The sequence below is a fragment of the Hipposideros armiger genome, unplaced genomic scaffold, assembly GCF_001890085.2.
Source record: "Hipposideros armiger isolate ML-2016 unplaced genomic scaffold, ASM189008v1 scaffold_75, whole genome shotgun sequence".
Lineage (NCBI taxonomy): Eukaryota > Metazoa > Chordata > Mammalia > Chiroptera > Hipposideridae > Hipposideros > Hipposideros armiger.
The window spans coordinates 628,575-641,916 of record NW_017731425.1 but is presented as its reverse complement, the minus strand read 5'-3'; the positions used below and the strand labels follow the sequence as shown (position 1 = coordinate 641,916).

Here is a 13,342-nt window from a genome sequence, read left to right as displayed (position 1 = left end):
AACGACAGCAACTTGTCTGTTTCCCTTCCCCCAATTCCCCAGCACTGTTCCCATCCCCCCAATTCCCCAATAAAAATCTTAAAAAAAAAAAAAAAGGATTGTTTTCCTCACGTTTATTGAGCATATTGCAGATGTTTATACGCGCCATCAAATGAACTTCTTTGAGTTCATGTGGAACACAAATATCGAGCTTGCTTACATATCCCAGCTTCTTCAGGTGGTCGTGAACACTTGAATGATGGATGTTCAATGTTTCTGCAGTCTCTCATGTCGTGTAATGTGGGTTTGACTCGATCAGTGCCTTTATTTTGTTGTCATCAACCTCGGTGGGCCTCCCTGACCGAAGAGCATTGCTGAGATCAAAATCACCAGCTTGGAATTTCGTGAACCATCGTTGGCCCTGACATTCTTGTAGAGCGTTGTTACTGTAAACTCTATGCAACTTTTCACAAGCTTGGTGCGCATTCTTCCCTTCATGGAAGTAAAACAGTAAAATATGACAAAAATGCAGTGTTGTCTTTCATCTTCAACTTTTAAAATCTGCAAAACTCAACCAAATTGCTCAATTTTTTTTTACAATGAAGCTAGAACTGTCAGCTGTCAAATGACATAGCAATAACATAGATGCAAATGACTCTAGTACTTCCAAAAATGAACTAGTGTCATCTGTCGCAAACATGCATCATGACTTTTCCGACAGCCCAATAGTTGCAGAGGGTGCAGCTCACTGGTCCGTGTGGCACTCAAACTGGCAACCCTGTTGCTCAGAGCTTGTGCTCTTAACCAGCTGTGCCACCTGGCCACCCCTCATGTTGGATTTTTGTGAAATGGTTTTTCTGCATCTATTGAAACGATCATATAGTTTTTCTCCTTTCTTCTATTAATGGGGTGTAAGCTAATTTGTACCTATATTTCCAAACTCAACTGTCATATCATCTCCAGGAAGCCTCTTCTGACCACCCTGACCAACCCGGTGTGGATTACGTACCTATTGTGTACAATTCCCATAGCACTCTATGTTTACCTCTTTCATAGTATTTAACAATTGGTATTCTCATTGTTTGTCATCTCCATAGACTATAAGCTCTTGAGAAAATGTCTTTTATCTTTATATATTTAGTGCCTCACAAGCTATAGGTGCTCAATAAACTTTCATTGAATGAATAGAGTGTGAGAGAGTGTGTGTGTGTGTGTGTGTGTATGTATGTATGTATGTATGCCTATCTCTTTAATAAATGAAGCTGTTGGATCTGTTGTTTCAATTTTCTTAATCATAGAGTCTAGCTTCTTTGTGTGTTTGACATTGTATATTAAAAATTATGTATAGGAATGTCTTTAGGCTTATGATGAAGTTGCCTTCCTCCAGAAAGGATTTACAATTCCCTCTGTTAGTCTCCTTGGTACGCTACTAGTTTGGAATCACCTTAAATCAGAACTTTTTTTCATTATTTGTTTATTTTTAAAGATTTTTATTAAAATATAGCTAACATACAATATTATAGTTTCAGGTGTACACCATAGTTATTCAACACTCATATACTTAAAGAAGTGATCACCATAAGTCCAGCAACCATCTGATATCATACTATGCTAACACAACATTATTGACTATATTCCTTATGCTGTACATTACATCCCCCTGATGTATTTGTTTTCTGCCTGAAAATTTGAACCTTATTCACCGTCACCGTTTTTCTCCCTTTTTTAATTTCTCAATTATAGTTGACACCTTAAACCAGCTTTAAGGCTTGCAATTCCCTGACCTTGGTAGAACCCAGATTAAATTCCCACTGGGCTGCAATACTTACAGTTCACCCACACCCTCAATTTTGTGAATGGTCCCTGAGTCTTTTGGAGGTGGACTTGTACTTACTAATCTGATGTACAAACCAGAGTACCAATTGCTTTGAATCATTCCAATTTTATAAAGTACCAGTTTATTTATAACAAGAAATATAATTGCCAGGGAAACCAAGTTATGCCACCTCTCTCCCATAAGGCAATTGCTGCAGGAAGTCATGTTAAATTCAGAAGATTTCTTAAAATTTTGAAATCAAAGTTTGGGAACATAATTGATACATCATCTTCATGATTACTACTAGAATGACATACCAAAATGTGAATCTGACTGTGTCACCCCCTTTCTACTTAGAAGTCACTTAGAGTTACTTTTCAGTGACTATTGTTGCCTTTGGGCTCCAGTCCAGCCAAGGAGCTTTGCCTTCAAGGCCTCTCCACAGCTCATTTCCAGCCTCATTTCTTTTTTTTAATTTATTTTTTTTCAAAGATTTTATTGGGGAATCAGGAAAGGGGAACAGAAAAGTTGCTGTCCTTTTGTTCTTCAGTCTAGTTGTAAGACGTCAGTGAGGACATCGCTTCACTGGCCCATGTTGGTATTATCATTGTGCTCTTCCCGGGTGAGGCAGTGGCTCGCCAACCATTGGACAGCCGCTCACAGCGGCTCACGGCAGCTCACAAAAGCTCATGCTCGCTGCCGGCCAGCCTCACTGCAGCCTGCACCGTTGCCGGCAACTCGCGGCAGCCCAGCTCCAGGTCGAGCTGTTTTTCACCATCTTAGCTGTAGAGGGCATAGCATCACTGACCCTCATGTGGGATCCAAACCGGGGCCCTGCTGCTCAGAGCTGGCGTCCCAAGCCAACTCTTAACCAATTCGCCGTTCGGCCGGCCCCTCCAGACTCATTTCTTTTTTTTTAGGATTTTATTGGGGAATTGGGGGGAGGGGAACAGACAGGTAGACAAATTGCTGCTTTTGTTCTTCAGTCTAGTTGTGGAGGACGTTGCTTCACTGGCCCATGTTGGTATGATCATTGTGCTTTTCCCGGGTGAGGCAATCGGTCGCTGGTCATTAGTCGGCTGCTCACAGGGGCTCCCGGCAGCTCACACCGGCTGCCGGCCGCTCACGCTGGCTGGCTACCAGCCACTCACGTAACTCATGGCAGCCCACTGCAGCCCCGCTGCAGCCTACGCCGTTGCCGTCAACTCACAGCAGCCCAGCTCCAGGTCAAGCTGTTGTTCATCATCTTAGCTGTAGAGGGCAGTGTCACTGGCCCTCATGTGGGATCCAAACCCGGGCCCTGCTGCACAGAGCTGGTGCCCCCAAGCGAGCTCTTAACCAGCTGAGCCACTCAGCCGACCCCAGACTCATTTCTTACCACCCCATGCCTCATGCTCTGCTTGCAGTTATCCTGCTTTGTTAGTTTGGATTAGGTTCAGAAAATCCAAAGTAACAGATTTTAAATAAGATAGAAGTTACTACAGGAAGTCTGGAGGTAAATGGCCCAGAGCTGTTATGATGTTTTGGTCCAGTAAGATCCTCAATCTCTAGGATGTGGTCCTTATCCTTTCATTCCAAGTTCACAGCCATTCTAGGCAGCATAGTGGAGGAAGATAAGAAAAAGTGTGCATTGGCTGGCTGTTAAGGCAGATTACAGGAAGCCAGCACCTGGGACCCTACCTACATTACCTAAGTCAGAACTTAATTTCGGAAATTAGTACCAGGGTGCCTGAGAAATGTAGTCTTTATTCAGAGCAGCCATGTGCCCAGCCAAACATTATGTCCATTGATATTGGATGTGTGTCAGTGTCCTGTACTTGCTGTAGGCTATCAACATCTCATTTGCTCATTGTACGACATCTTAATATTAAATACATATTTGTCTTTCTATCCCCAGGCCTACCTTTATTGTAGGTTCTCAATACTGAGTGGATAAACTAGAGGATATAGGGCATGCCTTTCTCTAGACACTTTTGGATTAACATTTTTTTGTTAACTTTATTGGGTAACAGTGTGTTTTTCCCAGGACCCATGAGCTCCAGGTCAAGTTGTGGTCCTTCAATCTTAGTTGTGGAGGGCACAGCTCAGCTCCAAGTCTAGTTGCCGTTTTCAGTCTAGTTGCGGGGGGTGTAGCCCACCATCCCATGCGGGAGTCGAACTGGCAACCTTGTTGTTAAGAGCACGCCCTCTAACCAACTGAGCCATCTGGCTGCCCACCTGCAGCTCAGCAGCAGCTTAGTTCAAGTTGTTGTCTTCAATCTAGTTGCAGAGGGCGCAGCTCACTGGCCATGTGGAAATCGAACCCGTAATCTTGTTGCTCAGAGCATGTACTCTAACCAACTGAGCTACCCAGCCACCCTGGATGAACATTTTCAAATTCTCACTTTCACCTTTCTGTATTTCTTGGTTAATCATACTCTTCCTATTGACATTAAAAAATAGTAATTGTATTACTATGTTTTTTGTTTTGTTTTTTTAAAGATTTTATTGGGGAATTGGGGAAGGGGAACAGACAAGTCGCTGGTCCCCCTGTTCCTCAGTCCAGCCGTGGAGGATGTCACCTCACCGGCCCGTGCTGGCACTATCATTGCGCTCTTCCTGGGTATCTATATCTTTATATTTTTGTCCCAGAATCATTTCAGAGTAAGTTGAGACCAGCTGTCTCAAAAGTGTTATTTATAACAAAAAAAACAAAATATAAGAAACACTTCCCTTTTTATTTATGTCCTTTCAGGTCCAGGATCACATATTGCATTTTGTTGTTTTGCTCTCCTTTAATATGAAACTTTTTCTCAGTCTTTTCTTATTTTCCATGACCTCAGTTTTGAAGAGTTCAGACCACTTAACCTTTAATGAATATGTCTCATTTTAGGTTTGTTTAATGTTTTTTCAAGGTTAGTGAAATTCAGGTTATGCATTTTTGGCAGGAATATCACAGAAGTGATGCCGTGTTCTCAGTGCATCAATATCAGGAGACACATCATGTTGATTTGGTCCCATTTCCATTGATGTTAACTTTTATCACTTGGTTAAGATGTTGTCTGCAAGGTTTCTCCGCAATAAAGTAATGAATAAGTATTTTGTGGGGAGATATTTTTACATTAATATCGTGTCCCTCATTGAACTAGCACCCCCTTATTTTTGCATCCATTGATGATTTTCTTTGGGGGGAAGGGAACAGTGTGTTTTTCCAGGACCCAGCAGCTCCAAGTCAAGTAGTCGTTTCAAACTAGTTGAGGGTGCAGCTCAGTGGCCCATGCGGGGATCGAACTGGCAACCTTGGTGTTATGAGCACTGCGCTCTAACCAACTGAGCTAACCGGCCACCCCTTGATGATTCTTGTCTGAATCAATTATTCCTAAATGATGCTTTTCAGATTTTCTCATTCCTTCTAAGTTTATTATTTGGCATTCTACTGCAAGGTAGAGCTTTCCATTCTCCCACATGTATGTATATATGTGTTTACATCAGTATGGATTTATGGATTCTTATTTTATTTAGTGGGTTTTCATCTATTACTATTCAAGTTGTCCCAGATTTGGCCAGTGGGAGCCCTTCAAAGCTGGCTCCTGTGTCCTTTTGACATACCCCCATCATTCTTGAACACTTCTTTATTTTCTGACCCAAAAAGATAGTTCAGGCTTATCTTGTATTTTCCTTGTCCCAGACCTGAAAAATCAGCCATTTTTTCAAGGAGCCCTGATTCCTTTTAGGGAATGGTACTTTATAAACAATATCTAGAGGGCTGGCCAAGTGGCTCAGTTGGTTAAGAGCTCGCTCAAGAGTTTGAGCTCTGAGCAACAGCAGTTCGAGTCCAGCCCAAGCTGAGCAGCCGCTGAGCTGCCAACAGGTAGCAGGATGGCTCAGCTAAAAAAACCAAAACAAAACAATATCTAAGCCCTAGGTATGCTCATTGCTAATGGGATGTCACTGCTTCTAGGTATTTCTTGCAGGCAGAGCTCTGCCATACATTTTTTTTAAATCATGAGTGCATCCCAATATGATTTCTTAATGTTTCTAAAATGGGATTAAAAATCAGAAATTTAGTGTTTAGTAAAAGTATGTGGTTTCATATTGATATAAAAGTCACATTATCTGAAAATCATTCCTAATTGTTTTTTATATAAGGGAATCTGTTTCTAATTTGTAAACAATCACCCTTAAAATAATACATTAAAAGGTTAGGACTGGGCCGGCCGAGTGGCGCGATGGTTAAGAACTGGCTTGGGACGCCTGAGGGCCCCGGTTTGGATCCCACATATGAGGGCCAGTGACACTGCCCTCCACAGCTAAGATGCTGAACAACAGCTCAACCTGGAGCTGGGCTGCCATGAGTCGCCGGCGATGGCGTGAGCTGCAGCCCCTGTGGCAGTGGGTTGCCATGGGCTACCGTGTGTAGCCAGCAGCCAGCGTGAGCGGCCAGCAGCCACAGTGAGCAGCCGTCCAGAAGCCAGCGACTGATCTGCCTCGCCCAGGAAGAGCGCAATGATGGTGCCAACTTGGGCCAGTGAAGCAACGTCCTCCACAACTAGACTGAAGAACAAAATGACAGCAACTTGTCTGTTCCCTTCCCCCAATTCCCCAGCACTGTTCCCTTCCCCCCAATACCCCAATAAAAATCTTTTAAAAAAAAAGGTTAGGACTAATGACTCCAGGGTACCCATTAGCTCCATAGTGCCTACCTAGAGCCGACTCAGCAGTGCCCACCTCCTGTGGCTGGCAGTTATTTTTGTCAGAGATTGGGCTGCTAATTGTTTTTGAAGCATAGTTATTAATCAGACTGTCTCTGAGCTTATCTGTTTAATTTCGCTTGTATATTAAAAGGTATTTGCATCACATGCAGAGATTTGATTCTGTCCTTTCCCCCTTACTCCTCAAATTTAAGGTCTTTCAGGGATGGTACAGGTAAGAAACTTTGTTCTCCAAAGATACTGTCCAACAAGAAGTCTTCTGCCTTCTCTGGAATCCGGAGTGAGATACCTCATGCCAGTCAGTATCGTGCCTCATGCGCTCGGACCCAAAGGGGTCGGTTAAGAGAATTGCACACCAGGTGAGCTTGCGAGTGGTCACCTGCCTGCAGTGACGTTTCCATTGTTCTCCTTTCTTGGTTAAAATGAGGAGATGATCTTAGTGTCCTATGTCAGCTAACTGGGGACCTTGATAACTGCTCTTTATGGCAGAATGTTTAGAAGAAAAGGATATTTAGGACTCTGCAGACATAAAATCTGTCATTGAGTGTTTTCCTTCACGTTCTTTAGTTGTACCCCACAATGTATAAGCTATAAAGAGTCTTCCATAAAAAGTCTAAACATGGTCCAAGAAAAATTATCATTTTCTATTACTTTTTTTTTTAGCTGAGCCATCCTTCCACCTCTTGGAAGCTCAGCTCAGGCCGGGAATCGAACCGGCAACCCTGTTGCTCAGAGCTCACACTCTTGAGTGAGCTCTTAACCAACTGAGCCACTTGGCTGGCCTCTCATTTTCTTTTACTCTTGATTAGGTCTATCAAAGGCATCTGTTTATGCATTCAACAAAATTTACCATGTGCCTACTTGGCCAGGTGTCATGCTAGGTACTGAGCGTACAGGTGAATAGGATTCTTGGTCCCTGACCTCACGAAAGCTTAAAATCAGATAGGCTTGACAGACTGTTAAACAAGCCACAACAACAAAGCATGATAAGTGCAATGAAAGGAGAGAATGTGTTTACACAGGCCCATGTGGCAAGGACAGCTATGTTAGTGTAGCCAGCAGCAACTTCCTGGAGGAAAGGGAGTTTAAGCCGAGTCCTGAAGGATAATGTAAGAATAAAGGGCAGGAGGAAGAAGAGCAATGTAAGCCAACCCTGGAGATTAACTGACCAAGACAAGCCAACATTTTTGAGTGTACCAAGACTGTGCTAAGTACGGGGGATACTGTAAAATATGGTCCTTGCTCTCGGGCTCACGGTGCAGAGGGAACAACAGGCACCCTGCGAGCCATAGCTGTGATTTGGTGTCATAATATTACACTAGGGGTTGGGGCAGAATGGTGAGAGTACAAAGCTACTCACTCTCTTTGGGTTGGGGAAGGTCCAGGAAGGCTTCACATAGGAGCAAACATTGGAGATGAAGCTTTTTGGGTAAGTAGGCATTTGCCAGGCATTTTAGGCAGGAAGAATAATACAAACAAAAGCACTATTATTTACTTCCTTTTCCTCAGCTCTGAAGTCTTCCATTACAAAATACTTGATACTAAAAATATTTCAAAAAAAAATAATCTGCTTGATTTTAACTTTATTGCACTCTCCCATCCTATGCTCTGTTCAATGCAAGATTAGCAATGATTCACCTTTTGACTCATACTAGCATCTCTTCCCCCAGGAGCTTAAAGTTTCCCTCTCCTTTCTAGAAAACTGATGACATTAGCCAAATGGAGTTTTAAAATGTGTATATCTTTTCTTTCCTTCTTTCAGATGTGTGGCCAGAAAGTTCTTGTACTTGTGGATTCGAAAGACTTTTGGAAGAGTATTTCCCTCGAAAGCCAGGTAGTATTAGCTCAGAACATCGAAATTCTGCTGAGTTCATTCTGGGTTTTGGTTTTGTATTAAGCCCTTATATAACCTTTATTATGGCATGTATGCCATTCCTCCCCTGCCCCTCTCCCAGCCTCCAGCAGGCCTATAATAGAATGGTAATTTAACATATTAGTTTGACTGAATGAGTCTGTGAAGGAATCATTAGTAAACCAGGACAGCTAAGGTCCTCTGGGGAAAAAAGTATTTACCTAGAAGAAGTAAAGAAGCTTTTTCAGGGCACTGGCAAGAAGGACAAATTGACATAATCTAGGGCAGAACCTGAGGAAAAAGTTGGCATTGGCAATAAGAATGACATTTTAGTCAAGATAATCAAGTCCCTCTGCCATAGCTTCACTTTGTACAAGCCGCCTCCCACCGCTTCTCGGGTTTTGGTTGATAGCTTTAGCCACAGTGCCCAGAGTGGACTGTAAGGAAGAGCCCCGGGGGTCAGGGACACTGTGCAGGACATAGTGGGGATGGAGAGAAGGGGCCATTATAGCCTATGCTTCAGAGGATGAATTGACAATCATTGAAAATGCAAGCATGTTTTCAAAAGTGAACATTACCAGATCTCAGCCCCTCCCCTCTCCCCTTTACTACAACCTTTCCTGTTTTAGTTTTCTGAGTCTGGCTTTCCTAATCTGGAACATTTTAGTCACGGTCTCTCAAGCAAATTTGGCCTGTGTGTGTGTGTTCTCTAAAATCTTTTCTTTATATACCTTGCAGGGGGCCTTGTTGTTCCCATCTCCTTTGTGTGAAGCTCCCAGTGTGGCACCAGCCCATCCCAGCTTCAGGTGTCTGGCCTAAGTCACCTCTGCTTTTCCTTCTGCTCCTGCACCTTGGCCCTGCCTTTCTCTGCCTTGGGAGTTCTTCAGTGCCTTCAAATATTTTTTTTGTCCTGCCTTTCTGGTTCTCAGTTGTAGAATTGATCTGAATTACCTAGTTTGCCATTTATTGGAAGTCTGTCTTTTTTTAATTTTTTTATTGAGTTGAATATTTATTCCCCCCCCCCCCCCGTTAACTTAGGAGTTATATACTCTTCTTTTACTGACTGCCCTAGAGAATATAATATACGATAGTGCCCTAATATGTGGTTTTGCTTTTGCAGTTTCAGTTACCCATAATCAACTGTGGTATGAAAATATTAAATGGAAAATCCCAGAAATAAAAAATCCATAAGTTTAAATATGCTCATCCTTCTAAGTATTGTGATGAAATCTCACACCGTCCCACTCTGCCCTACCAGGGACATGAACCATCCCAGAGTATTCATGTACTGCCTGCCCGTCAGTCACTTAGCAGCAGCTGTCTCAGTTATCAGATCAACTTTTGTGGTATTACAATGCTTGTGTTCAAGTCATCCTTAATTAGTTAATTTATTTATTTAAAGATTTTGTTGGGGAATTGGGGAAGGGAACAGTGTTGGGGGATTGGGGAAAGAGAACATTGTGTTTTTCCAGGATCCATCAGCTCCAAGTCAAGTTGCTGTCCTTCACTCTTAGTTATGGAGGGCGCAGCTCTGCTCCAAGTCCAGTCGCTGCTTTCAATCTAGTTGGGGGTGGGGGGATGGCTAGTACACCATCCCATGCAGGAGTCGAACCGGCAACCTTGTTGTTAAGAGCACGCGCTCTCACCAGCTGAGTGGCTGCTCAGCTCAAGGTGCCGTGTTCAATCTTAGTTGCAGGGGGCGCAGCCCACCATCCCATGTGGGACTTGAACTGGCAACCTTGTACAGCTGAGCCATCCAGCCACCTGTTGGCAGCTCAGCTCGGGTACAGCTCCCTGGCCCATGTGGGAATCGAACCAGCAACCTCGTTGCTCAGAACTTGCGCTCTAACCAGCTGTGCCACCCGGCCAGCCCAACCCCTGATTTACTTAATAATTGCCCCAAAGTGTGAGAGTAGTGATGCTGGCAATTGGATATGCCAAAGAGAAGCCATAAAGTACTTCCTTTAAGTGAAAAGGTGAAAGTTCTCTACTTAATAATAAGAAAAAAAATCATATGCTGAGGTTGCCAAGATCTGCAGTGAGAACAAATCTTCTATCCATGAAATTGTGAAGAAGGAAGAAGAAATTTGTATTAGTTTGCTGAGAGACCACATTCACATAACATTTATTACAGTATATTATAGTTCTATTTTATTATTAGTTACTGTTGTTAATCTCTTACTATGCCTAATTTATAAATTAAACTTTATCATACTTATGTATGTATAGGAAAAAAATATATATACAGGATTTAGTACTCTCTGCGGATTAAGGATCCACAGAAGTATATCTCTTCCAGATAAGGGGGGACTACTGTGTATCTTTAATTTATTTGAGTCTAATGTTAATTGGTCCTTTTGCCCTTTTCCTGAATGTGGCAGGGTCCTTAGAGCACTTTAACTCTGCCTATCCTCCTCCCTACTTATTAATATTTGCCCTTGTTGTAAAGTATTTTAATATTTTAAAATCTATAAAACATTATTTCATTTTATACAGCAAACGTTCATTTAGATTATTCACGTTTACCCTTTTTTTGCTCTTTCTTTCTTTCTGCAGCTTCAGGTTTCCATCTGTGATTATTTTCCTTCTATCATTAGAACATCCCTGAGTATTTTATTTAATGTAGATCTGCTTGTGATGAATTCTCTCAGATTTTGTCTAAAAATGTTTTATTTCACTTTCATTTTTGAAGGATATCTCACTAGGTGTAGAAGTCTAGGTTGCCAGTTTTTCCCCCAGTACTTTGAAGATATTTGTCTTATGTCTTTCACTTATAAGCTGTTAGTCTAATTACTGCTCTTTTGAAGATTCATTACTTGTCTTATTTTTCGAAGTTTTAGTATGATATGTCTGGGTGTGGATTTATTTTCTTAAAGTCTTCTAGCTTATTTTTGAGATATAGGTTACAGGGGTTTTTGTTGTTGTTTTGCAGGCACATTTTTCTGGCATACTTTTTGTCTGTAGGCATGTTATCCTGCTCCTTTTTTTTCTCATACAAAATGTTTGTATAGGATTTGACCTCAGTACTTTTCTGTTGCTCATTTTATGTGAAAGTAATTTTTCTGAATTTTTAGAGTAAGGCGAGGTTCAATTAAGCTTTCCTTCTTATGTCATTTTTGTAGTGTTCACAAATACTGTGGCTTGTTCTTTAGGATATCCTTGTTCTGGTCCCCTACCATTCTTGGTCTGACCCTTTCTTTGCTTGAATCTATTCCCTCTCCTGCTCAATTTTTTAATTTTTCACTTACAATTGACATACAATATTAATTTCAGGTGTCTCTCCTGCTCAATTTCTATTCTATTCCCAACAGTTTCTTCTCCCTTTCCTAGAAGGGAGCTTGGCAGGTCGGTTTTGAGACTCCAGGGCTGGATTACTCCAGCTGTTTCAATTCTTCTTATGTGAGCCCTGTATTAGAGAGGACAAAACTTACAGTTTTAGCTGTGGGTCTCAAATTGGGCCTCTGGACTTTCCAGTGACTACGTACTGGCTGTCTTGAGGTTGTCCAGTTGGCACATTCCTCAGGTGCCACCTCGTTGCTCCTCCTTTCTTATGTACAAATGTTCATACCATGCAGGTCTTTTGACTGTGGGTGGTTTGTCCTCTCCTGCTTGCATTTTGGATTCATGGGGATATCCTGTCACCTAGTTTTGTTGTAATTGATACATGAGTTTTTGGTTTTGCTACATGGCTGGCTGCCCTGTGTGTTTTATGAGGATTCAGAGATTGAAAACCTATGTTGCTGCTTCCACTGTCTTCCCCAAATCCTTTTCCTATTTAATTTTATTTAACTTATATTTGACCCATATTTAACTAGAAACCTCTTTTCAAATAATGCCTATTTATATTCCAAGTAGTTGGGAAATACTGATCATATTAGTTAGAAATGACTCTAAGAAAGAGGAAGTCTAACAGTGGCTTAAACAAACTGGGGTTTACTTTTTCACAGAAGCAGTCTAGAGGTTGGTATCGGGTCAGCTGTTTAGTGATGTCCTCAAAGACTCAGGCTTCTAGTACCTCTCTAGTTCACGGACCTTAGCATATTGGCTCTTTGTCTCAGAGATGACACCACAGTTGTAAGATGACTGTTCTAGCTTTATATATGAAGGAGGGGAAAGGGTGGTGTCAGCTCCATTTGTCTCTTTGTCAGGAAAGCAAAACTTTACTAGAAACACCCAACTGCGTTCTGCTTCCGTCTCATTGGCCAGAGCTATTCACTGGCCACCTTTCGCTACAGAGGAGGCTGGGGGAGAAAACCTTTCCAGCCTCTTTAACGGATGCCCGTGAGAAAGCAGAGGCTTGGCAGTAGGTGTTGGGCTAGCCAGTGACCAGAGTCTGCAACACTGCTTTACTTTCTTTTCTTATTTTCTTTCCTCTTGAGTTGTGGCAGGGTATAGGGGAAAGAATACTGGACTGGAGTTTAGGAGACCTGAGTTATGGTTCTAACCCAAACCCTAATTAATTGTTTGATCTAGGGATAAGTTATGGCACTGGGCCTCAGTTTCTCAAATTGTAAAATGAGAGAGGGAGAATATTTATTCTCTTAGTATCTACCAGAATTAGAATTCTGATACTTTGTTTCCATTAGAAATTTGTGATGGGGTGCTTGTTTTCAGCTTGCACTCTTTTTTTTTTTTAAATCAAGTGAATTGTTACTTTGGGGAGGGTTGGGCATGTTGATCTTTGCTTTTTTTTTCCCCCTTGGTCTTTTTCCATGTTAAATTATTCATTTCTCAATTTTAGGGATATTAGAGGGGAATGATATCATACCAGCAACTAGATTAATGTCTTTATGTTCTTGGAGAATGTCATAACTTTTATATTCTGGAGTTGCTTTATCATTAATAAACTAAATCAAAGTTACCATTGAATTAGGAGGGCAAAACTAATACAGTGTGTGTCCATATATAAGGCGTCTTTTTTTTTTTTTTTTAAGAATTTTTTTTTTATTGGGGAATTGGGGGATGGGAACAGCGCTGGGGAATTGGGGGAAGGGGAACAGACAA

At 41.8% G+C, this 13,342-nt stretch overlaps 1 protein-coding gene across 21 annotated transcripts in view; it reads left to right on the top strand.

Moving 5' to 3' along the window:
• SFI1 (SFI1 centrin binding protein) overlaps window positions 1–13,342 on the top strand; it is a 107,791-nt gene that overhangs the window by 13,868 nt on the left and 80,581 nt on the right. For 18 of the 21 annotated variants that reach the window (XM_019643059.1, XM_019643056.1, XM_019643055.1 and 15 more), the window contains 2 exons: window positions 6,681–6,845; window positions 8,249–8,320. The exons of 2 other annotated variants lie outside the window; for them this stretch is intronic. In XM_019643059.1, coding sequence (XP_019498604.1) covers window positions 6,681–6,845; window positions 8,249–8,320 — 237 coding nt within the window. The remainder of the gene's footprint in view (window positions 1–6,680; window positions 6,846–8,248; window positions 8,321–13,342) is intronic. One more of the 21 variants, XM_019643068.1, reaches the window with a different exon arrangement.